Raw genomic sequence first — 23,746 nt, 5'->3', positions numbered from 1 at the left:
ATGTGAAAAATTCCACAATAATGGAGAAGTTAAAGACCATTCCACAGTTCAGCGCAATCCTCGTCCGCTCCTTTATTACTTACGGAAGCAGACAACGACTGCTGTGATTTCCGACGTGGAGTTTGAAATCAAGCATGCGGACCTCAAGAGCATTTTGAGGTCATCGTTGCGCATTCTTGAGATTCACCGCTTGGGGAACTCCCGATGTATCAAGTTGATATTTGTTTCTTCGGCATTACCAGCGTCTGTCAAAGTGGGCTACGTAATACACCGTGTGCGGCCATTCGTTCCGAGGCCTGTTCAGTGCCGGAAATGTCACAAGAGCGCTGTTTGTAGAAGCAAAGCCACCTGTTCGCGTTGCGGTGGAGAGCATAATGCCACCGACTGTGATGCGTCTTCATTTAAATGTCCCAACTGTACTGGCCCTCACAAAGCGACTTCGAAGGAATGCCCGACGATGAAACAAGAAGTTCGTATTCTTCGAAAAATTGCAAGAGACCAATCTTCCCGTAAAGAGGCTGCTCATTCTGTTCGCCAAAGGCACCAACGCTCGCGAAAGAAGCGTCACAAAGCCGTTTCAGAACACCTACATAGCGGCGCACAGGCGCCACGACCACCTGTGCTTATGCGTGTTCGAGGACAGTAACGGCGCCTACTGCTAATTCAAGGTCGATGACAGCACGCGGTAAATATTCGCCTCCACTGGGTGATACAGACATGGAATGGCATTTGCTGCCCTCAAGGCCCATGGCAATGCCAGTGGGTCCTAGTGGCCTTCTGCGCCATGAAGCCAAAAATAACAGGGACAATAAAACCGATGACACGACGGGCAAGCAAGGAGATGGACACGGTGACAAGGAGAGCGTATAGGAAATGCTGAAGCACCTGGTGGAGTCAATGCGCGTGATTCTAGGTGGTCTCCAGAATCCAGTCGCTAAAAGTGCCCTGCAGATGCTCGCGGTGCTGGAGCCACTTATCGCAGCTCTTTACATGGTATAAAGATTTTGTTTGGCGCTTGTGCTGGTCACACAGGGGAGGCCCACACACCAGTGTCGTCCTAGCGCCTTTAAGGTCACTTCACTTGGTGACTACAGACTAGATACGGAACCCTATAGTGGCTTCATGAACGAGATTTCTGGATGTTTATTATCAGAATATTGAACTTGCTTTCCCCGTTGCCCATCCTTCTTTCTATGTCATCCTCATCCCTCATCGCACGTTTATGTCCCTGTTCCCCCTCCCTCTGTGCACAGCAGCAGGCTAGAGCGCGTTAGCTTATTATCAGAATATTGAACTTGCTTTCCCCGTTGCCCATCCTTCTTTCTATGTCATCCTCCTCCCTCATCGCACGTTTATGTCCCTGTTCCCCCTCCCCCTGTGCAGAGCAGCAGGCTAGAGCGCGTTAGCTTAAGCCGACATTTCTGTCTTCTTTTAAATAATTTATCTCTCTCTCTTGTCCAACCATAATATGTTAGAAATGTTTTTGTGTTGAGTAACTGTTCTTTTCGAGAAAAAGTGACCAAAAGGACTGCATTTAGACAACCCTCTCGCTAGCGACGCTTTACACGAGCATTTAAGTAAGTTATGATACCTCACTGCAGTATTAGTTTTTAATACAGGAAAAATCAGACATCCACCGGTTCGTAGCACGGTTCCAGCATGGTAAAGCGGCTGTCCCGGAAAGGCGGTGTTGCCGGGTTCGAGTCCCGGACCAGGACTAATTTTTCTTCAACTGTGATGCTTTTCATTCGAGAAACCCGTATGGGTTTTCTTTGTAGCAATTGCTACGAACGGGTGGGTGTCTGGTTTTGCCTTTATTAGTTACTTTTCTCCACCTTGCGAATTTCTGCAGAACCATTAGGTCAAAGTATTAATTTCGTGCGATTTTTTTTAGCTGGGCGTCACAGCATGCGGATATAAGGCGTTGATGCTGCCGTATGCACTTCTCCTGTAAACCAATATTTTGTAAATGAGGATGCGTTTACTGGCAAGGTAAAACTATTTTTTCGCCGCGTCCCTGATTACCTCATCCATTTGTAACACAGACTCTCCTACAACACTCCGAGTGTCATCGTGTACCTAGAATCGTGAACTTCAGCGTGAACTTCATCATGAACTTAAGCGACGTTAAAGCTGCGGTAAATGCTGTCTGGGCGGAAACGCTAAAGAAAGCATTCGGAATTTCTTAAATTACACGGCGCGAAATCTTTGTCAGTGAAAAAGACTACGCGTGCCGGTCTTCACTTCCATACGACAAGATTATGGAGAGGGGCAGTATCACAAGGTTTTCATTCCTAAGTGACGTCTCCCATTGGCTCACCACATTCGCTATGTCCAACATCACCGTCAGCTGGGGCGTTCTCACATAAGCGATTCTAACGAAAACACTGGCTTGTGAATACGGCCTCAGAAGCGGCAATCACAAAGCTTGTTATTTAGCCCTCCTCTAAGTCACACATGCAAGGTGTTCCGACACCTACAGAAGCGAGCATGCACGGCATACTCAATCACGTGTGAATCTTTAATTTCGACAAAAGGATCGCGCATGAAAAGAAAAACATTTGCTTTTCGCCCCTGCGCGCTGACCTCAACCTCGGCGCTCCTTTCTTTCATCATAACGGAAGTGGTCGATATGGATAACAAGCGCCGGTGCTGCCGTGCGAACAGGGTGTAATTAAGCGGTATTTCAATATCGATCCGGCAGATTTGTGCACAAAAAGTAATAACCACACATCATAGTACAACGAGGGAAAAAATGTGGTGTTGAGATTTCCAGGCACGTACGGTGAAGCTGGATGGAGCCAGGAATTAACGTGCGGGACTCGTACGGTGGAGGTGGAGAAGGAGGAGAACAGCTGCGCGCAGCTGGCGACTTTGCAAACGCTGCCGTCGACTGCTCCGCCCGAGCACTGCTTATCAGTTACGGTAGGGCCGCAAGCGCGTCAGAATACATTGGTTGTAACATAAGGCATCTGCCAAGAAACCCAAGAGCTTCTGGTAACCAACGGGAAGGCTAGTAGCGATTACATTAGGAACAATAAAAAATACTATGATATGAGCACTCCTTCGATCATCATCATCATCATCATCATCAGTAGTAGTAGTAGTAGTAGTAGTAGTAGTAGTAGTAGTAGTAGTAGTATCTACTTTTACAGCTGCCTCAGGGAACAGTTCATACGATGTAGTCTACTACATGACATGAGTCTTGAGAACTAAACCAAAAGTTTTGGCGGGTTCAGCATTCAACCTGCAGTCGAACGTTCCAGTCCGCACTTGCCTGTGACGATGGCAGTGAGCAGGTTAACTAAACGCCACAATGCGTAAAATAAGGAAAAAGTCTGTTTTAGTCAAAATACAGAACTTGGGATATGAATTTGCTGCATAGTAAATAAAAATGTACGCTAAATTATTTTGTATTAATAACAATTCACAAAATGTTTTGTCAGTTTCGCTTGCTGATTTCAATAAATCATCACTCGGTCAGCAAATCCGTGAGCTTGGGAACACGCAGGTAATATTTGAGGATTTCAATACTTCAGGTGCAACATTGTGAGAAACTGAAAATGTGTTAAAGAAATTTGTGGACCTGCCTACCAGGGCACCCTGGTAGGTAAATATACGCATAATGTTTGTGTTCTGCGCGTGAGTATTATTGTAGATACCAGATTACGCATACGACACACTTCCGGCCTGTAGCTGGAAAAGATTGCGGGTTCTGTAATATCGAGACAAGCTTAGAGGTATTGCTGCAGAAAATGAATAGTAATTCTGAGCATACTCCGTTATTCCACAAAATATGCGAACAGCCTCAAATTTGTCATCAACGTACCTAGTGGCCAAATAATTTAGCGGAATCTGTCACAGTACTTCTATCAACTCGATAACCTCAAGCCAGCTATCAGCGGGCGTGGTTGTAAAAGTTGTAATGTTGCAAACACTCCGCCCAGTAGCAGAGTGTGTTTCTGTTTTCTCGTTTCAATTTGTAAAGCAGGTATTATTTCTCGTTGAATAGAGGCGTGTAAATATTTTTGTTAGCCATTTCATTTATGCGTTTCAAGGGGAAGTTCCACTTTTTGGGAAGGCATTCGATGTTTAAAAAGTCTTCTCGCGTTTTGCGCGGGATTTCATTATTGATGCCCCATTCACACACTGTTTATGTCTCTAAGCAGAATGAGAGCAATCAAAAGAATCTTATGACAGCCGACAATCGCTTGCCTTCGCTTTTTATCACATCGCTGTGCGCTCATCGTTTCTAGGAACCCTCATCCTTTCGTCGCGTATGAGGCATACATGCATGAACAAGCAATACATACAAAGTACGCGACGTACGCTAAGGTATGCGCTAATGCTTACAGCAATGCGGTACAAATGCATAGTTATCCCTGAAAATGAATGTTCTCCGAACAACAATTACTAAAGTAGCAATCGTTCCGCATCGATATATTGGTTGTAATCCGTAGTTAGCAAAAGCGCGATAACAATGCTCTCAAAGGAGATGATGGCCCATCTTAAGAAAGAACCGTTAAGAAGACTCTGTCTTAAAAATACCACACTATATTATTAGGTTCTCACTATCACGATAATGAAGCAAAGTGATAATTGTGTGAAGTGCAGCTATCTCTTGAAATGAGCATACGTAAAGCTATACTACCGGCCTCACATGTAAAAGGAGTGTAGGATAGATGTGATATAGGCTTTTTCATGGTTCATGTGCAGACACTTTTGAGCATATTCTATTTTTTAGGAACATAACGTAGACCCTCTTAAGATGCGCAAGGCCTTTTTCCTTTTTTTTCGGCAGCGCAAGTGAAACAGCTGCTCTTTTTAGCGACACGGGCCTACTAGTGGAGCTCTTGTGGTTCATGGAGTTCTTCATACGGTGCTGGCGATACTCTGGCGCCGAGCCAATCGCTGTGGTTCCTCATGCGATGCGTGCTTTTTGCTTCCTATATAGAGTAAGTAGACATCTCTCAGCTGACGCTACGGTTAAGGCCATGTGGGGCCACTTGAGGCCATGTGGCTGAGGATTAGATGTTGGCGCAGAGGCCCGTTCTCTTTGAATGTATTAGAGACTCAAGACAAAACAAACATACTGAGAACACGGAACTCGAGGCCTCGTGACTAAACTTGGAGTTAAGGGGCGCAGTTGTTCAGAACGGTGACGTACACTCTGCACCTTTATCTTGTAGAGCCTTCCCATGGTTCCACATCAAGAAAAATCAGAAGTTTGCTTTTTTTGATGGCCAGGGAGAGTACACTTGTAGAACAAAAAAGGAATGAAATGTTATTTTAGTAAAGGAAATCATAGTATGGTAACAAATTAGTTTTCATTTACATTCCTGAACTATTCACTAATGAGCCTTCCCTACGCATTCGGTTATCTGTGCTTAAATCAGAATTTATAGCAATCAAACAAAGCATAGGAAAAAAAACACAGATAGATGGACATTACATGTCCCAATTCTAAGAAGCATTCGTTGAATGGTGCGTACTTGTATTGATCAGCAGACTCGATGGCCGTAAATTAAAATGAAGTTGGTACTAATGTAAAGCGCATTGAGACAAAATAAAATAAATAAGGCATTGACCTAAATATGGCATTATTCGCACGATAGTATAAACTCGAGCATTGACCAACTAAGCGAACAGACAAGAAGCAGTGGTCGATATTCTTTCTCCTTTTTTTCGAATATCTTCGCTACGTGCTGTGCCGTGAATTTTACTATCTCTCCTCAGTCATCAAAATATCCAACAAATGTGGCATCCGGTAGAACATAAACACGCACTACTTGAGCCACAATGAAATCAGCGACCAGACGCTTACCTGATTAAGAAATTGATGTACATTATTTCAATATCAGTGTGCCACCGCTCGCATAGGCCGTTCTGTAAACGAACAGGCATATATCTTTTCCTCTGATATATACTCATACTCCCTTCACTAAAGAACTACTATAACGACCTTCACATTTACGCAGTTTGAATTACTAATTTAATAGCATTAAACTATAGCGTATGAACTCAAGGCATTTCAATTCCGTGGGGTATATTTCTGATACAATGTTTTTCCTCTCTTTTTTTGCGCACTGCTCTTAATAGTTACGCTCCAATAAGTAAAGTTTTGCGAACGTCCGACATGAGAATTTGGCTGCAAGAAAGTGTGCCGCTGCTCAAGCAGTGTATCGCTCAGAGCATAAAAGTTATCCCTGCAATGGCTTGGAACGCAATGTCGCCGTTAGGAAAAAAAATATGCAGATCCAACGCAAATGAATCTCCCGTGAAGTGAAAGCTTTCGTGAAGCGGGGAGTGAAATGCTACTAATTTGCCTATTTCATTATTGCGCCCTTGTCGTCAAGGAAACGGGCGCGCGCACGCATTTTCCCTTACGCATCAGTGCTACGCAATGCAACATATGCGGCGATCATCTCAAAGGTCAGTTCAAAGATCGTCTCAAAGATTATCTCAAAGAGGCATTTGCAGTGTAGAAGTACGCGTGCAATGCTGGCCTAAGGATTAGAGCAGTGGGTCGCTGTGCTAAGGCACTAGGCAGTGGTGTTCCATTCCACCATCGGGCACGTAAATTATTTTTTTTATTTATTTATTAGCCATTCGGCAAGACAACAGCAGCGCACGGCAGCCACAGACATGAGAGCACAAGAGGGTTCTCATTAGAAAAATTAGAAAATTACGGATCAGAAGCCAATGTGGAACGATTGCTGCTCCTAAATGCGCAGCTTGTAATTAATGGGCATAATTTCTTACTGTAACACCTTATCCTATTATAATGGGATTAATATTGATAAATTCATAAAGTCTCAAAAAAGATTGCCAGTCACGTGATGCAACAGAAGTAACGTCTTTTGATTAAATTATCTGTCAATTTCAACAATACTCAAGGTAAATGTTAAAATAAATAGAGGTGATAACACCTCACAGAGACACCACAGGAATACCAGCGATAAATTTGGTACTCAAAATGCGGTTGCGTTTTATTATATCTCATTAAGCAAATTTTGATGGCGTTATCGGGCAAACGTAAGCATCGTCATGAGCAGCACCAGCAGCCTAGTCTTTAAGTCCACTGCAGGTCGAAGGCCTCTCCCTGCGAATGCGGCCGCATTTCGATGGGGGCGAAAGGCAAAAACACCTGTGTACTTAGATTTAGGTGCACGTTAAGGAGCCCCAGGTGGTCCACATCCCCCACTACAGCGTGACTCATAATCAGCTCGTGGTTTTGGCACGTTAAATTCCATTGATAAATTTTTCCCGGTTGTCTCCAATTCCCCCTGTCATGCGCTAGCTGATTACAGGTTTCACATGCAAATTTACTAATTTCATCACCCCACCTTGTATTCGGCGGTCCTCGACTGCGCTTCCCTTCCCTTAGCACCCATTCGGTACCTGTAACTTCTGTGCCCTATGCATTACATGGTTTGCGCAGCTCTATTTTTATCTCTTAAAGTCAACTAGAATATCGAATATTCCCATTTGCTTTCTGATCCACACCACTCTCTTCCCCTCTCTTGACGTTACCCTTAACATTTTTCGTTCCATCGCTCTTTGCGTGGTCCTTAACTTGTTCTCGAGCTTTTCAACTTCCAAGTTTCTGCCCCATAACTTCGCACCGGTAGAATGCAAGGATTGTACAATTTTCTTTTCAAGGACAGTGGTAAGCTTCCAGTCTGTAAACTTTCTTCTCATAATCAGGGTCTCCTGTGAATAAATGAGCTAGACAAATGTAATCTTGTACAGACTCTAGATGCTGACTGGCGATCCGGAATCATTGTACCCTTGACAGGTTGTTGAACATTACCTTTGTGTTCTGCATATAAATATGAAACACTACTCTTACTCTTTTTCGGTTAAGGTCCCTAATAATTTTTGCAATCCGTCCCCAATGTTCCTGAGCAGGAAAATGCCATCTGCAAGCGGAAGGTTTCGGAGATATTCGCTATGGATTCTCACTGATCCTCACTGATTCTCAGCCTGATAACTTCAATACTTCTTCTACGCATGCTACGAATAGCGTTGGAGATCTTGTCTCCTTCCACGACCCTTTATCGTTAAGTAATTTCTCACTTCGCTAGTGGTGGTTCATGATAGCTGTGGAATTATTGTGGACATTTCTCAAGATATTCACGTATGCCTTCTGAACTCCTTGATTACGCAATACCTGCATTACTGCTGGTATCTCTACTTATGTAATCTATGAAAACTATATAGAGAAGCTGATTGTACTCCGCAGATTTATCGATTACCTGATTGGTAACATAAATGTGATCCATTGTACAATATCCATTCGTGGAGCCAGCCTGTTCTCTTGGTTGATTGAGGTCAAGTGTGGCCCTGATTTTACTGAAAGTTATCTTTGTGAATATTTTATACACTACTGAAAGCAAGCTAATGGGCATATGATTCTCCCATTCGTCTCTCTTCTTCTCCAACGTCTCCTTTCTTATTATGGATTAGTATAAGTTTGGCATTCTTCTAGCTCCCTGATACACTTGAAGTCGTGAACCGTTGCGTACAACCAGGTGGAAGTGACGGTGAAGAAAACAGTAGAAAACTGCAAGTGGCGAAACTAAATTTTTTTGTGTGCACAGGTTCTGTGCCCACAAGGGCAAGTTACCTTAACGGCATGACGACAGCGGCGAACACCATCGGCGATCGTCGAAATTTCATCAATGTGTCAAGTACGTCAGATTCTATACATAACTTCGTCGAAGGTGCCAGCGCGGTTTTCAAAAACGACAGAGCAATTCGTGTTGCGCATGCGATGCGATTATGCAAGGTTCGGCGAGGACAACAGATAGAATCAATGATAACACTGGCGTAGGTTCCAAATCATGCATGCGTGTTTTGCGCTGAGCGAAGACGTTTAACATTTGTTGGCCGGTAAAAAAAGCGGTCATCGGAGAAAGATAAGCGAATACACTTGTTGGTATAAAAGGCCAAAAACTTCTCGTGCACCATATCTCCTCCGTCTTTGATTCAATCGACTGTTATTCAATTTTCTCCTGCCGCTTTTACTGTAACGTAAGTAAACTTTACGCCTTATAAAGGTTGCAGATTACATGGGTACAAGCTATCGCCACACGACATGCTTGGCATAATAGATGCTTCGCCTGCGCTCGAAAAGCCTCGATAGCCGCAAAATCACGACGAAATTTCCCCTATTACAATGTCTTAAAGGTGCACGGATAAACTCTATCGACCGGGACACTCCATAAACCAAGCATACAAAAGCAAAAAAAGCTTACGTGTGGCAGCAAAGCATGCGAGAGAAAAGAACAAAGCTGTACTCACCACACCCCACCAAAGGGCATCGGCATAATTGCCAAACTTTTCAGGATTGATATCTTTCTCGGCGAGAAATACAAGAAATGAAGAAAAGATGAGTCCTAGAAATCCAATGTACAATGTGGTGATGAGCTCCTGCAATTGAGAGAGACAAGCACGCATTAGCAAACACGCGTCTGGCAATATTAAAGGGGTGGCAGGTTGGGCTCGTTGGTATTCCGTAGTCTAACCAGTTTAAAGCGCTAACGAAGCCGTGAAACAGAGACAAGCGCTTACTTCCAACTGGTTTTATAGCGGAACACCGATAATTATATTCACGTTGCTAGATGGCAATATTACGAGATAAGGGGAAAAGGAGCCACGTGTGGAAACAAACCTTCCACTATTGGTTGTGCAATGGCTGTTCGGAAGGTTTTGATTAGTCATTAACTTGCTGACGCCCCACGTTTCGTCGAGGATTTGTTTCCACACGAGGCTGTTTTATCTCTTATCTGTTAAACTGCTATCTAGCAGCGTGTATAAACTCATCAGTTTTCCGCATTAAACTCAGTTGTTAGTAAGCGCTTGTCTGTGTTTCTTGTCCTCCCGGCTTCGTTCGCGCTTTAAATTTATGAAATATATGGAAACTGTGATCTAAAAACTACATGATAAAGCATTGAAGCATTCAATCAATCACAGCACAATGCATAGACCTACATGCAGGTCGTTTACGTCTTGTGCTGTAAAATGTCGTTTCGGCGTGATTAGTTCTACCGCAGTAATAATGCTCTGTTCTATGTTTTATACTTTCTTTGTAGCTTTCAGTTTTGGGCTGTATGTACTGGTATATCGAAACTATTGTTATAAGCTTACGTTTTCCTGTCTGTCTATCTTTCTTTTATGCCCAGCCTTCACATTTGCTACAAAACGCGCCGCTGAGTTATTACACTTTTATAACACCTGCTTATATAACACCTGCATGCATGACCTGCATGAGCCCATGACTAGCCGTAATGCTAAGGGCTGAGATGAAACACTCATCTAGACTGCATATGACATTCACCTGTATAAAACATTCATTTATTCATTCCTTAATTCATTCAGTCACCCATTTTTTTCACTATATTATGTGTTCTACTTGTGCAGACACTGCAATGTGTGTATTGAATATGTTCTATGTAACACGGCTCAGAAGCAGTACAAAAGCTTTTTCTTTAAGTAAAGAAAAAAGTTGCGGAAAAAATGTGCAAGGAGACGGTATTTACTAAGCATCGCCGCCATCACCACCTTATCTGCCTTCATGGTAGAAATAACGATTGTTTTTTAAATAACATTGTGCACAACCTTTATTTCCATTATTTTAGTCCCGTCCCATATGTATTAACCTGCAGGAGATATTGAAGTAAATAACATGAAATGAAATTATCCGCCACGTTTGGAGGTTACGGCTATCCGAAGGCTTGACACCAGTTTCAGAAACGCAGCCTTTGTATATCTTAAGTCTCGCACTTACGCTATATAAAATAAGTAAAGCCAATTGTTATTCCAGCACAAAGCTTCCTTTTAGGTGTACAAGAACTTTTGGGACTTGAAAGAAAAAAAAGAGGCATCTTCAAGAACAAAAAAAAGTTTTTGAATGCACTGATTATGATATCAATGCTACAAAAGACGAACATCATAGCAGCCCAACAACACAAATGTGTTTAACACTACGTTTAATTAAAATGGGTTTCATGAAAGCCGTAGCCGCTAGGAAAGTAAACAGTAAACACCCTGCTTGATTTCGTGTTCATTGTGGACAGTATGCAACTTCACCCTGCCACGTCCAAGCACCTTGTTTGGCCGGCCATCTTTGCAGTAGCTTACATCTGATAATCTTTCCTTTAAAAACGCCACAACAGTATTTTAATGAAGCAGCAGTTATGGCGCGTGACTCTGAGTCCATGAATGTGCAGCCCTTTACCCTCTCATCATGGTAGTGCAGAAGTTGTACCGATGAAACCTAACCCGTGCACAGTCTAGCCTATCCCGTGTACAAACTAGCCTATCCCGTGCACAAACTAGCCTGTGTGCACCTAACGTAACCTAACCTTGTGCACCTAACCCGTGCACGAACTAGCCTATGAACGGGAGTCTCGACTATTCTTAGCGTCAATTTTGTGCGTCTGCCGTAAAGTATAGGAACACTGTAAGGCAGCCCTTAGTTGTCTTCAGGGTGCACATTCCTTTTCATCAAGCAGAAAGCGCGATGTCTGTGCGCAGAATATATTTGCTGTTGTTTTTCAGTTTGTTTATAGCTAATAAAGATACATTGAAACAATTTTATGCAGCTTTTTTCTGCCAACCGACGCACATAAAGATGTGCATTACGACAGCTAAGAGACGTGCTTTCCACAAATAAACGCGCCACACTGCTTTTCTTCATCCTTGAATTCACAAAGTTACAGGAAGTACTGTTTCACATTATTCTTCTGGTGGTGTGGCGCCAGGAATTTAGTACTTCGAAAACAGCTTTGAAGTTCGAGAATGCTAGAATACGGGTGAAAGAAACAGCTTCTTATATTCATGATTCATGTTGCTATATGGTAATTAAGACAGTCACAAGAGTAAATTATTATATTAGTATTAAATATAACTATAAATACTATGGAAGCCTCCCTTCCCGTGACAGAATAGTTTGTACAATTTTTAATCAGCATGGGTTTACCTAGTTTGGAATTCATTGAACAAATTCGATGTCTTACATTCAAGAGCACTTGTTAACTGTATTTACCATGAAGACAGCTAGTCCTCAGCATTTTTCGTATCAAATAATAGACAGAAAATAATTATGACCATTGTTCTGTTCTCCTGTACAGGTAATATGTTTTCAAGCTAAATACACACCTTAAGTGAAGCATTGAAGTGTCATCGTAGTTATTTAAGCTAGCAGCAACACCTTACATTATCATGTCGCAACTCATCAAGCACCGTGTAACCCCAAATTCTTCATCATTACTATATTTAATATTGACGTACTCTCCCGAAATTGTCTTCCCTGTAACTGACATACCTGGTCTCAGAGATCATGGCGTCTTGCACCTAACCCTTTGCATTCCAACAGAGCGGGAATGCAGGATTACGCAGCGTATCGGAGATTGTAACAGAGTCTATCAGTGATTATACCATGACCCTATCAACACTGAACTTGTTACCTTTCTTGATGATATTTTGTCTGCCCAAACTAAACTCTCGATAAAGAATATATGTTATCCATTCAAGAATAAAGTATTGCCATGTTATCAGCACATTTCACTAAAAACAATTTATCATTCTTCTAACGCCCTTGGGATAGCCGATACCGCAAACAATTATGTAATAAAGAAGAACGACTCTCTCGCACAGCTATAAGGTCCGCGTGCGAGAATAAATGGACGCCTACAAAACGGCGGGAAGTGCCTGTGTTTCCGCGTGTTATGTTTTGTCACTTGTGTTTTATCTGTACTACTGATGAAAATAAACTTTACTTCAACTTGAACTTAAGAAAGCCTAATATATTTTCTGAAATTTCACATAATCGAAATTGATAAAAGCCAAGGCAGTACATTTATGGAATATTAAAGGCCGAGGATGACAGAACACGATCTTTAATTAACCAATCAGGTGAACCGGTTCGTATACACCTCTGCGCATCTTTACTTAATGACACATTTACACTTTCACTTATCGATTCCCTGATGCCTGATGTTCCATCTTACCCTGGTGCACATTTCTTTCCACTAAGTCCCGTCATTGTCGACCCCTTTCATAAAGGTTAAATTATTCACAATCTAGACCAATCATCCTCGCATGGCACCGATGGCGAATAATTCGAAGTTTCTCCAGAAACACCAAACATGTGCCATTGTTTTTGTGTATTGCATTTTCTTAGATCCCTTCGGGATGGGTAAATGCCACAGGATAGGAAAACAGGAAGGATGGTTCCGCGTACCAAGCACTGTGACACTGCAGAACTTATACAATTACCGACCAATATCAGTTACGTCTGTCCCATGTAAAATATTTAAGCACACAATTTTCACTCACTTAACAACCTTATTTTGTGGAATGATTTCTCTCACCTAGGTCAAGATGATTTCTGGAAATATTTTTGATGTAAAACGCATCTGGCTAGATTTACTGACGACTTGAATGCATTCCTTGATTCTGGGTTCCTAATTGACTGCATATGTTTGTACTTCTCGAAAGGTTTCGATAAATTTAACCATCATGGCGAATCCTAATATTAAGTCAGTTGATCATTGGTCCATTAGTGCCTCGCTAAATTGCAGCCTCCCTTACTGACAGAACTCCATACATCACGCCTGACGATGTTAATATTAATAATATTTGGGGTTTTACGTGCCAAAACCACTTTCTGATTATGAGGCACGCCGCAGTGGAGGACTCCGGAAATTTTGACCACCTGGGGTTCTTTAACGTGCACCTAAATCTAAGCACACGGGTGTTTTCGCATTTCGCCCCCATCGAAATGCAGCCGCCGTGGGCGGGGTTCGATCCCGCGACCTCGTGCTCAGCAGCCCAACACCATAGCCACTGAGCAACCACGGCGGGTGTGACGATGTTTACTCACCTGTTGCGCCTGCAAGATCAGCTATGCCTCAGGGATGAGTTTTAGGAGCGTTGTTATTTCTCGTTTATATTAACGATTCACCTAATGAAATCTCTTCTTCTCTTGGCATAACATAACATACAAAAATATACGACTGAATAACATACAAAAAATTTCTTCTATCACTGATACCAGTAATCTACAAACTGGCCTTAATCACATGGCCACCTGGTGTAGATTGCGGAATATGAGATGGAACATACCCAAATTGAAGTCAATGAGTGTTTCTCACAGTCGATTCCCCCCTCCTACCTATTCCCTAAACGTTATTTTACTAAATTATTTGACTACATATAGATACCTCCAAGTTCACATCCCTAACCAAAATGCTTCAAAACTGCATATTGACTCAACTATATCTAAAATTAGCTTGGTTTTCTAAAACGAAAATTTTCACCTGTTCCTCCAGCACTCAAAAGACCACTACACACCACTTGTGTTCGCCCTAATCTGGAACACGCTTCAGCATTGTGGGACCCCGGTCACGTTACGCTAATCAATAAGCTTGAAGCGGTGCAGGACGACTCAGCTCGCTTCATTATGTCTAAATATCATCTTGCTGCCAGCGCAGCCAGCATGAAATTGAGTATAAACCTTCCTTTACTCGCAACATGACAAAATCTATTGCGCCTCCGTCTCTTGCCTAAGATGTATCACAGTAATGACGCATTCAACTCACACTTGATCAAACTAGCTCTCTTCACTTCACTGGGTCTAGCTCATGTGCTCAAGGTGAGGACTGCGAGTCATAACACTGCCACGCGGCTCGTGTAAGGGCCGCACTTTTTTTTTGCAAATTTCCCGAGGTGCGCCTTTTACATGGTACCGAACCATGAGGTCAAAATGGTGCTGGCGCAGCCGGCGACTACGCAGACCTTGTGTCGCTGAATCTGCCATTGCATCAGAGGTCAGCCCGCAGCGCTCGCCATCCGGTGAGGACACGCGCAAGAGGGCAGCGCGAGAACATTCGCCCATGCGCAAGCGCGGCATTGGGGCAACGAACGCGATTTACTTCTCGAATGGAAATTTCCCCCAAATTTTTCAGCTGCCAAGCTTAGGGTACGGCCCATGCACAGGTGCGGCCCTTACACGAGTCTATACGGTATTACCAGTCATTTACTTCTAAAACATGCTCCGACTGGAACCACCTCCCTGCTGCCTAGTTTGTCAGTATTACAGACATTGACCGATTCTGCAGATCACTCGCCATCGTAATCTGAAAGCAAAAAGAAAAAATATATGCGCTCAATTCTGTTCAGCTCATGTATTTATGCTTTTTTTTTCTAGCTGAAACGTCTACTACATTAGTTCAACACCGCGATGAAATCTATTTCATGATTTGTTTGTTTATATGCTCGTTGCGTTTTCCCGCGTTATTTTGTCATTTTGTTTTTGCTTTTTTCTTGTGGGATTACAGTCCCTTTATTCTCTAATGCATTGTATGGCCTGGGCATAACGGAAATTAATAAATAAATTGATAAAACGTACAAATTCATTTCAAGAAAAATTTTCTGCACAGCACCGATTAGCAACAGAAATATTTCCATGCTACCGATGTAAGTTTAGAAACTAAAATTGACTCACTAAAATAAGTTTGCACTAACGTGCGCGAGGGCGTGTCCACTAGGAGTGGAAGAGCTTATGCGAGATCAGGTGCATCTGAAAACCCGAAGAAAACTTGTAAAGTAAAATTTCTTATAAGCTCGACATTTTTTTTTAAATAAATTCTGAGGGCTTGCTGCAGTGGATGAATGGAAAAATCACATAAGAGAATATTGCACATAGGTTGCAGAGCTGATTAACCTACAGATCGGCATTGTCTGGTAAAAAGGGGTCGGGGAGGGGGGGGGGGGGGGCGTGCGAGCTTCTGATTTCACTTAGTAGTTTTTGAACTGACTATAACAATTTAATCTGCGTAATGCGTGTTAAGGCACATTCTCTGTAAAACGTGGGCCGAAATTCCATAAGTTCCTAATGGAAACCTTAGCCTTTCGCAAAGGCCCGCCTTGGCAACCGGAGATTTCTTTGAAAGCGTCATTTTGTGTCCATCGCGAATGGCCTCTGCTCGACAGGCACTGAAGGCCATTGTAGACGTTCTTCGAAAGGGCGAACTTGGCGGGCTCTCTAAGCAGTGTCTCGAACGTGCTTCTTTCTATTTTCACATAAGCTTATATTTCATCGCAAAGCTCTCCCATTTAGCTTCTTCTATTTTTGTTAGCCCAAATCTGAATAGCTGGCTCGAACACCTCAGCATTGTCTTTGTGATAATTATATCACCCGCTATACCCTTCTATAGTAATGGTTGGAACATCCTGCTCACGTCCATTGTATCTATTACGGATCCCGGCGATTTTACAAAAGGCGCTTGAATATGCTTCCTCATTTTTGCTTTGTGTTTTTTGATATATTTTTGTTACCACTCCCTTCTGTAACGCCCTATGGGCCCTGAATGTATTCAAATAAATGAATAAATAAACAAACAAGTAGTTGAAGGTCTTTCTCTATTTATCTATTTATTTACTATTTTTATTGCCCTCATGATTAGAGGCATAACAGAGGGGAGTGGAATACTCTGAATAACACAGGATACAGGCTTTTTTTTTTGGTAAAACAAAGCTTGCTCAAATCATGAGAAAGTACCACTACAAGCCGGAACAACAAGAAAGTTAGGAAATAAACCGAAAACAACATAAATATCTGCTTAGTTAGTTGAAGAGTAATACACTTGAGCCTAAACTTTATGAAACCGGGAGTAACGAACAGTCGACGTGAGTGATCCTGTTAGGTGGTTCCAGTACAGTCAGGTGCGAGGCATAAATGAATCCTAGCATGTTTGCGTTAAGCAAGAAACTGTTCACATCTTTCGTGCATCAACCAAACGAGGTGAAATGTACGATGGTGCAAGAATAAGTTTATTGTGCAGGGTGAGATTGTAGTGTATTGTGTGAAAGAGACAGAGGCGAGAAACCCTGCATGAACAGGCGAGGGACGCAATCTGCAAAGACTCTTTCGTTAAACTGATGCTGCAAGTACGACTGTTGTTTCGCAAAATAAAGCGGACAGAGTTAGTTTGTACTAGCTCGAGGGCAGAGGTTGATACAGCAGGGCTAGGGTACCAGAATGAAAGCTGCGTATTCGAGTTAACTTGGGACTAAAGTTTTTCATAGGAGGAGTTTTAAATAAACTTGAGCGTATGAAAATTTGCGTTGGGGGTATCCTAGCGAGCTGTTCGCATTGCTAATTATTTTGCTAATATGAAGATATGAAGTAAGAAAGGATGTCATGCAAACACTTAAGGAGCAACAGGACGTTAGCGATTCTTGAGCGAAGTTCTTGAGCCAGTAGGACGCAGGGGAAGTAGTTGCCCCGGCGATGCGTAATACCTTCGATTGAGTTGTGTTGAGTTCCATCAACCGGGCAAATTAAGGCAAATACCCGGAATCGACCAGCAAGATAACCACTTAGATGTAGAGTTTATATCATTTTGAAGAATGGTAAAATCATGTTGCGCAGTAACTTCTCGGAAGACTACACAATAATCGGCAAATAAGTGTACGGTATAGGATACACATTGGGGTATTAATATACATGAAAAAAAGAGAGGATCGAGTACTGAACCTTTGGCTAAGCCAGAATGAACGGGGCTCAACGATGAATTAGAGGTGTAAGCAGACACGAATTATGAGCGCCCGGATAGAAAGTATGCGATTCAAGAGAATAGTTTCCTATCAATATTCGCTTTGCCTAATTTAAAAAGAAGTATGGAGTGACAAACTCTTTCAAAACGTTTTGGAAAGATAGAGGAAAATACAGTCAGTTATAGAACGACGATCAAGAAATGCATGCAGTTTATTTGCGAAGGAGGCCAGCTCTGTTTCACAGGAAAGCGATCTGCGGAATCCATGTTGAGCCTTCGAAAAGAATGAGCTAGCATCAAAGAATTTAACAGTGTTTGTGTAAACTACATATTCGAGGATGTTACACGCAGTTCTTGTGAAGGAAATCGGGCGGCACTTTAAGGGTGAATTTTTTGCTTCCTGGTTTATGAGCTAGAACCGCGCATCTTTCCGGTTTTCCAGCGCGATGGAGGTGTGGATTTATCAATTTATATTCATCTATGTTTCACGTTAAGGGGCTGTAGCTGGGCATTATCTTCTGGGGTCTCTAAAGACTTGTCTAATCCTTCGAAATAGGTCCCAGAAATGTCACGTTGACGAAATCGTTAGGTTCCCTTAGTGCACCCGCAGCCGTATAACTGAAAAGCAGCATGATACATACAGAGTGCCTTACGTAAAGCTTCCCTAGAAACCAGAGCCTCTAATATTTCTGTTTTTTTTCAGGGATAGTAAAAGGTAAAAAAAAAGACATCAAACCTCTAAGGTGACTTTAGCAGCTCAACTGAATAGACGGAATAAAAGCACCACAAAAAAAACGTGGCTGTTTCCCTTTTGTCACGTGTTCTCACTTCGGCTGCTAAAAAAGCAGTTCAAGCCACGAACCAAGCTAGCTCATGCGAGCGCCATTTTGGGACACAGTTGTTCTGCGTGCCCGTGTCCTCACCTGACGGTGCGCGTAGACGACAGATCCGAGCAACTTCCAGGTGCCCCCTCGCCTGTCCATGCGCACCATCCGGAGGATCTGGAAGAACCGGAGACCTCGGAGCGCCGATGCTGCGAACATCTGGCCGCTGCTGCCCATGGCCAGGACCACCACGGACGCCACGATCACGATCACGTCTGCGCCGTCCGGCAACACGGGACATCACTAATGGACACAATGGTCTCCGAAACGTTGCTGCATATTCTGCCCCTTTGGGTGTCTTTCAATGCTAGTCAACATTGAAGGCAGTCTACATTTAAGGCTAAAGAGCCACATTCGAGCCCAAGAAAAAAAGAACACGTTTGAAAGAGGTCTCGGTGCAATGAAGCCACCTCACACTGGTAAAAAAGAGGCTAAGAAAAATAAAGATTCTATCTGCACTTTAATGCTTCTCGCGTGCGAACTTGTAAAAAGCGAATTACATTAGGCACTTAAGAATGCGTGACTGCGTTTTCCTGCGCGCAAATGAACCTGCCAGTCGAGTATCTAAGCATTCCATTGCAGCCGTCTTGTTTGGACAGAAAAGTATCCTGTATAATTTTTTCTACTTCGATGCTGTCTTCGCGGAGCTGTCATTCCTGACTGCTTTTCCAGAATCGGAAAAATACTTAAGATCGCTGCTGTTCACTCGGCTGTCTTTTCAGCAGTATACGGCGAGTATTGCAACACAACCTTGGTTGCGAACGTTTACCGATATAATGACGAATTGCAGTCGGTGCACTGCTGGGTTGTACTCGCGAGCGAACGCGAGTGCGATGGCCGCATATCGTTCCGAGCAGATTGTAAATAATAAAATTTTCATCATCCGTATGTAAACACTTATCAGGCGGGAATGGATAATGCACCCAGAAGGCAAGAAGGATACATCGAGAAAGGTGTCCAGAATCGTGACAACGTAGACTTGTTCGTGTGTCATTTCTGAAATGATGGTTTTGTCCAATTGCGGTGAATTCTCATATGTGCACGTCGCTGATTAACGTACCGCAATCTCCCTTGCTTTCCCCAGCTTTTGTGCACTTTCTACATTATCACTGGTCGTAAGAGATGTGTCGCACCGACATTATTGTTCACATCTTAAGCAGTTGTGCCAGAAAATGTTTGCGAAGACTCGCTTGACCCTGAAAGACGCTTTGGTCAAATATGGAAACCCGTCAATGTGAACTCTATGGCTGATGACCCTCAAGTGGCAGCTTACTATCTCGCTCCGGGGCTCGCGAAAACGGGCGGCAGTACAACCCATTCCTTATTCAGGAAAAAAATAATGAAAGAGAGCCGGAGGAATAGCTGACAATGAGGAGCCTGACCAGCACCTGCCTACAGCCTCTATATGATCTGCTAATAATAGATGCGCCATGCACCGGAGCTAGCACTGATGACAGCGCACATTGCCCGGAGCACATCTTCTGGGGTGTTCCCAAGCAGTGCCGCCTCTTTGGCAACCCTTCTGATGCCAGGCCCCGGGGATACACTGACTCTCATGTATGATTTAGGTATAGCGCAATGCGTTTTGTGCCAATAAGGTTCAGCCAACCCAGTCAAGGCATTCAAAATATTACGTACTGCTTAGCAGTGTAAATAAGTGATCTGGCATAGAAGTAGGCGGTGGGCCACATAATATAGCCCAGTAATACAAATGGCCTACAGGCCACTCAGATAAATAAGGTCACCCTCTTACTTTTATGAGACTTCTTTCTAACACATTGCATTTATCTATTTACGAACATGAACGCTTTGACAACGTCGTAAAGCTGTAAAACTCGTCCCTTCTTTCTATTTACCAAGGAACTAAATGGGGTGAGTTCAATTGCACGTCGTACCGCGATCTCATAATGAGAAAATGTAAACATTTCGCATGTATTTTCACGGGCAGCACTTAAAGTGAAGCCCACTCTTACTGAATGGCTTCGAGAGTATCTCTAATTCTTGCCGTCAACTGCAGGAGCGCAATCGTCTTAGTGCGCATTAGGCCACATACCGCGGGTATCGCTAAGTATCAAACTGACACTGTTTCATATGTTCAAACTGAAGAAGAAAAAGCAGCTATAGAGGCACTACAGTCTGTTCCACAGTCAGTTGAAAGGTTAATCTGGCGTGAAAAAAATCGCTTACTTGATCGCGCCAATGCATGGTGCCACTCCGCGACGAGTATTACACGTACTACCAAGAGGAGATATTGAACCATTTCAACCACCGTCCACTGTCTAGCGTTGCGCGCAAACGAGCCTACAGCAAGGTCTACAAGTAAACTTTCGATTCTTCCGTATCAATTAAAGCGAGAACATACGTTCACCTGCAATCAGCGCTTTATAAGTGAACTTTCGAGGCGACAGGATTGTCAACGCTATAAAAAAACTAACTGCGATGCAGACTTTTTTGGCAGGCGCGCATCTGCTTGCCTTAGCCGACGACGCAGGCATATTTTTGCGAGCGTACATCTGGTTCCTCTTAGCTAAACTTCTCAAGCGAATAGCTTCGCATTTTTGACGACTTTTTGGGTCGGGCAACTCCGCAATGTGCGAAGAATCTTGCGTAATGGCAACACCGCCCTAATCGAAGCGGCACTTGCCTTTTAATGAAAAGCCTCTAACATATTGCCATTCTCACGGCAATGACTGGCTAAAATTAAAAAAACCGAGCACATCGACTTCTTCGCGAGAACTGTAGTCTTTGGGCTCTCTGGCGTACGAATAAGATGCGAAAGAACGGACATTCGTAAAGCTGGGTGGCCTGCCCACGAAACTTGTCCCCAACTCGTCCCCAACGCAAGCACTTTCTGCTCCGACACCTGAAGGTAAGGATGCTGAGCAGTAAGCATGCTGTTTAGACAAGAATCTTGAAAGTAAGGATATTCAGCTGATAGGCACCCTCTGTTCGCTGTAGTTTTTCTATATTCTTTCAGAAGGCATAGCACTTGATAAATTGGCAGAGTAGTGCTTTCGAGGGTGCACTCTCAAAGAGCACCTACAAGGGATTGATTAGCCTGAACCTTCAACGTTGTGTGAGCCGCGCTCCATCATGCCTCACCTGTGTCAAATACGCGGTGGTTCCGCCGCCCGCACTCATTTATTTATTGCGGGTAGAGGCGCCGCTTGCACGCAATCCCCAGCGCTTTCATTCAGGAGATGTTGCTCTTGCGTTCCTCTGAACCTGAATCCAATATTCTTGAGAATGCGGGGCCAAGTTGTTTGCAGCCCGTTGAGGAGGTTGTCGTCTTCGGCAAAGCGTGCTTTGATCTTCCGAACCCGCCTGAATTTACCTTTACTAAAGAGAGAAACCCCGCACAACTCTGGGCAGCGCTCCCAGCTCAAAAATTTGTCTTGCTTCTTTTGGAGTGCCACTCTTAGGTGCCCGTTCGTGCGGCGAACGTCGGCGTCGGCGGCGTAACCGAGCGAATGAACACAGCGAAAGAGGAAAGAGCGAACGCGGAGCAAGATACGACATATGCGAGCCGCAAATCACAGAGGGTGGACCCTTCAGTGAACAGTGACGTGCGCGCGGGAAACTGGTGTCATGCGGACCTGCCCAACCGCTAGATGCGTACTCGTAACTGGCCTCAGCCGGACCGCCTGTTTCAGACAATCATTTGCTCGCGTAAGCTCTAGCTCGCGCTTGGTTGGTTTGCTTGGTTTGGTCTCGTACGCGCTTGTTTCGATTGTCACTGTTTGCAATTGTTCAGTGATCGGATTATATGCGCGATGCAAATTGTGCAGTACTTGCTGGAAGCCATGCAGCACCAGCGATTACACTGAAACCTTCGACGAGTCGTGTATAAAAGGGGACGCACTTGACCCGCAGATCGGATTTTCGACGACAGCCGACTCTGCTACATCTCTCTCTCAAACTCTTTGCCTCAATATATCGCAAAATTACGTATGGAGCTGCACTAAAATTTCGCATTAGGCTCATGATGTGATGATCATGACCCTCTTTGATGGTCATGATTGCTCTTTGTTTGTCTATTTTTAACATAAACCCTGTCCTTAACATAAATGTTACATTCAGCGCCATATCATTCGTTCATAAGCGGTACAGTGAAGACTAGGGTGAGATGGAAGTTCTGGTGCTGCAATGAAGAAAGCTGGTGCGTAGTCATTCACTGCACAGAGCGGAACAAAAGCTAATCGCTTTGCTCTCTTGTAAAAAAACGACGCTAAGTAAAACACTGGACTGAAGAATCGGTGAATATAAAGCACACGGGACAGCGTGCCTGCGGAACTCCATCGACGAGGGGGAAAATGACGTGCAGACAACGATTTCTCTTGTGTTGTTAATGATTATGCGACAGCGACACCACGTGACATCACCTTACTAATTCAAGCTAACACACCAAGGAGTATGAGGCCGCCTTTGACAAGCATACGTCCGCTTATAGCAACGTTGCTATCCTCTCTGAGCGCTTTATCCCTTTTTATGCAACTTCCACCTCGCCGTTCACACACACAAAAAAAAATTGTTTGGTTTAATTCTAACACATAAATGAGCTACATGAAATGCCGCAGGCAGCTTCTACTCTTCTGTAGAATAAGTGCCACTCCTGTTAAATATAAGTACGGGCCATCGAAAACAAAGAGTGAATAGATCGTACAAAAATTACTTGATTGGCAAGAACTTGATTACAACGAGGTAGTGAGATTACATTACGTTAAAAAATGGCTGTACAGTGACAAACGTGCCGTTCAAAGGGTTTGCAATTGAAAGCCCTTTTTTTTTTCGAGAGTGCTCGAGGCTGTTGTGTGAAGGTACTTAACACTTGCTGCGCTGCCAACAAGTTGTGAGAAAAAAAATACAGCAAGCTTAAACAGTGCTTCAATGAGGACCCGAGTGGACTTTTATGTCCCGTTACGCACTCCAGCCTGCGCTCAAACAACCACAACAATAGGTACGTGGCACCATAGAAGAACAATAAGCATGGAGAATAAACGCAGGGAGGTCAACCAGACAGGCGTTCAGTTTGCTGCTCTTCACGGCGAGTACGGAAAAGGGTGAATAGCAAAAGGGAGAGAGAAGGTGGACACTGCGTGACACACGAGAGAATACACAGAACTATAAATGGTCAGTCAAGTTGCCGTACTTCGTCCATAGTATTTATACTAAGTCTAGTACATATAAAACGTAGCATTTAACTGTGCCGCCTGTACAGTTCTTCATCCAGCCTTGGAACGATGGGCAGAATACGGATTTGTCTGTACTTCATTCTTCTAGCTGGATTGTAAAATC

The 23,746-nt window shown here is 43.5% G+C and overlaps 1 protein-coding gene across 3 annotated transcripts in view; it reads right to left on the bottom strand.

Annotated features, from left to right (window-relative positions):
- Nucleotides 1-23,746, bottom strand: part of LOC135899233 (potassium voltage-gated channel subfamily KQT member 1-like) — a 307,969-nt gene that overhangs the window by 67,821 nt on the left and 216,402 nt on the right. For all 3 annotated transcript variants that reach the window (XM_065428502.1, XM_065428503.1, XM_065428504.1), the window contains exons 4-5: nt 18,491-18,666; nt 9,307-9,435 (exon numbers count right to left, since the gene is read on the bottom strand). In XM_065428502.1, coding sequence (XP_065284574.1) covers nt 9,307-9,435; nt 18,491-18,666 — 305 coding nt within the window. The remainder of the gene's footprint in view (nt 1-9,306; nt 9,436-18,490; nt 18,667-23,746) is intronic.

Source organism: Dermacentor albipictus, chromosome 5 (assembly GCF_038994185.2).
Source record: "Dermacentor albipictus isolate Rhodes 1998 colony chromosome 5, USDA_Dalb.pri_finalv2, whole genome shotgun sequence".
Lineage (NCBI taxonomy): Eukaryota > Metazoa > Arthropoda > Arachnida > Ixodida > Ixodidae > Dermacentor > Dermacentor albipictus.
Note: the sequence above shows the minus strand (reverse complement) of the source record. Positions and strands in the feature narration are given on the sequence as shown.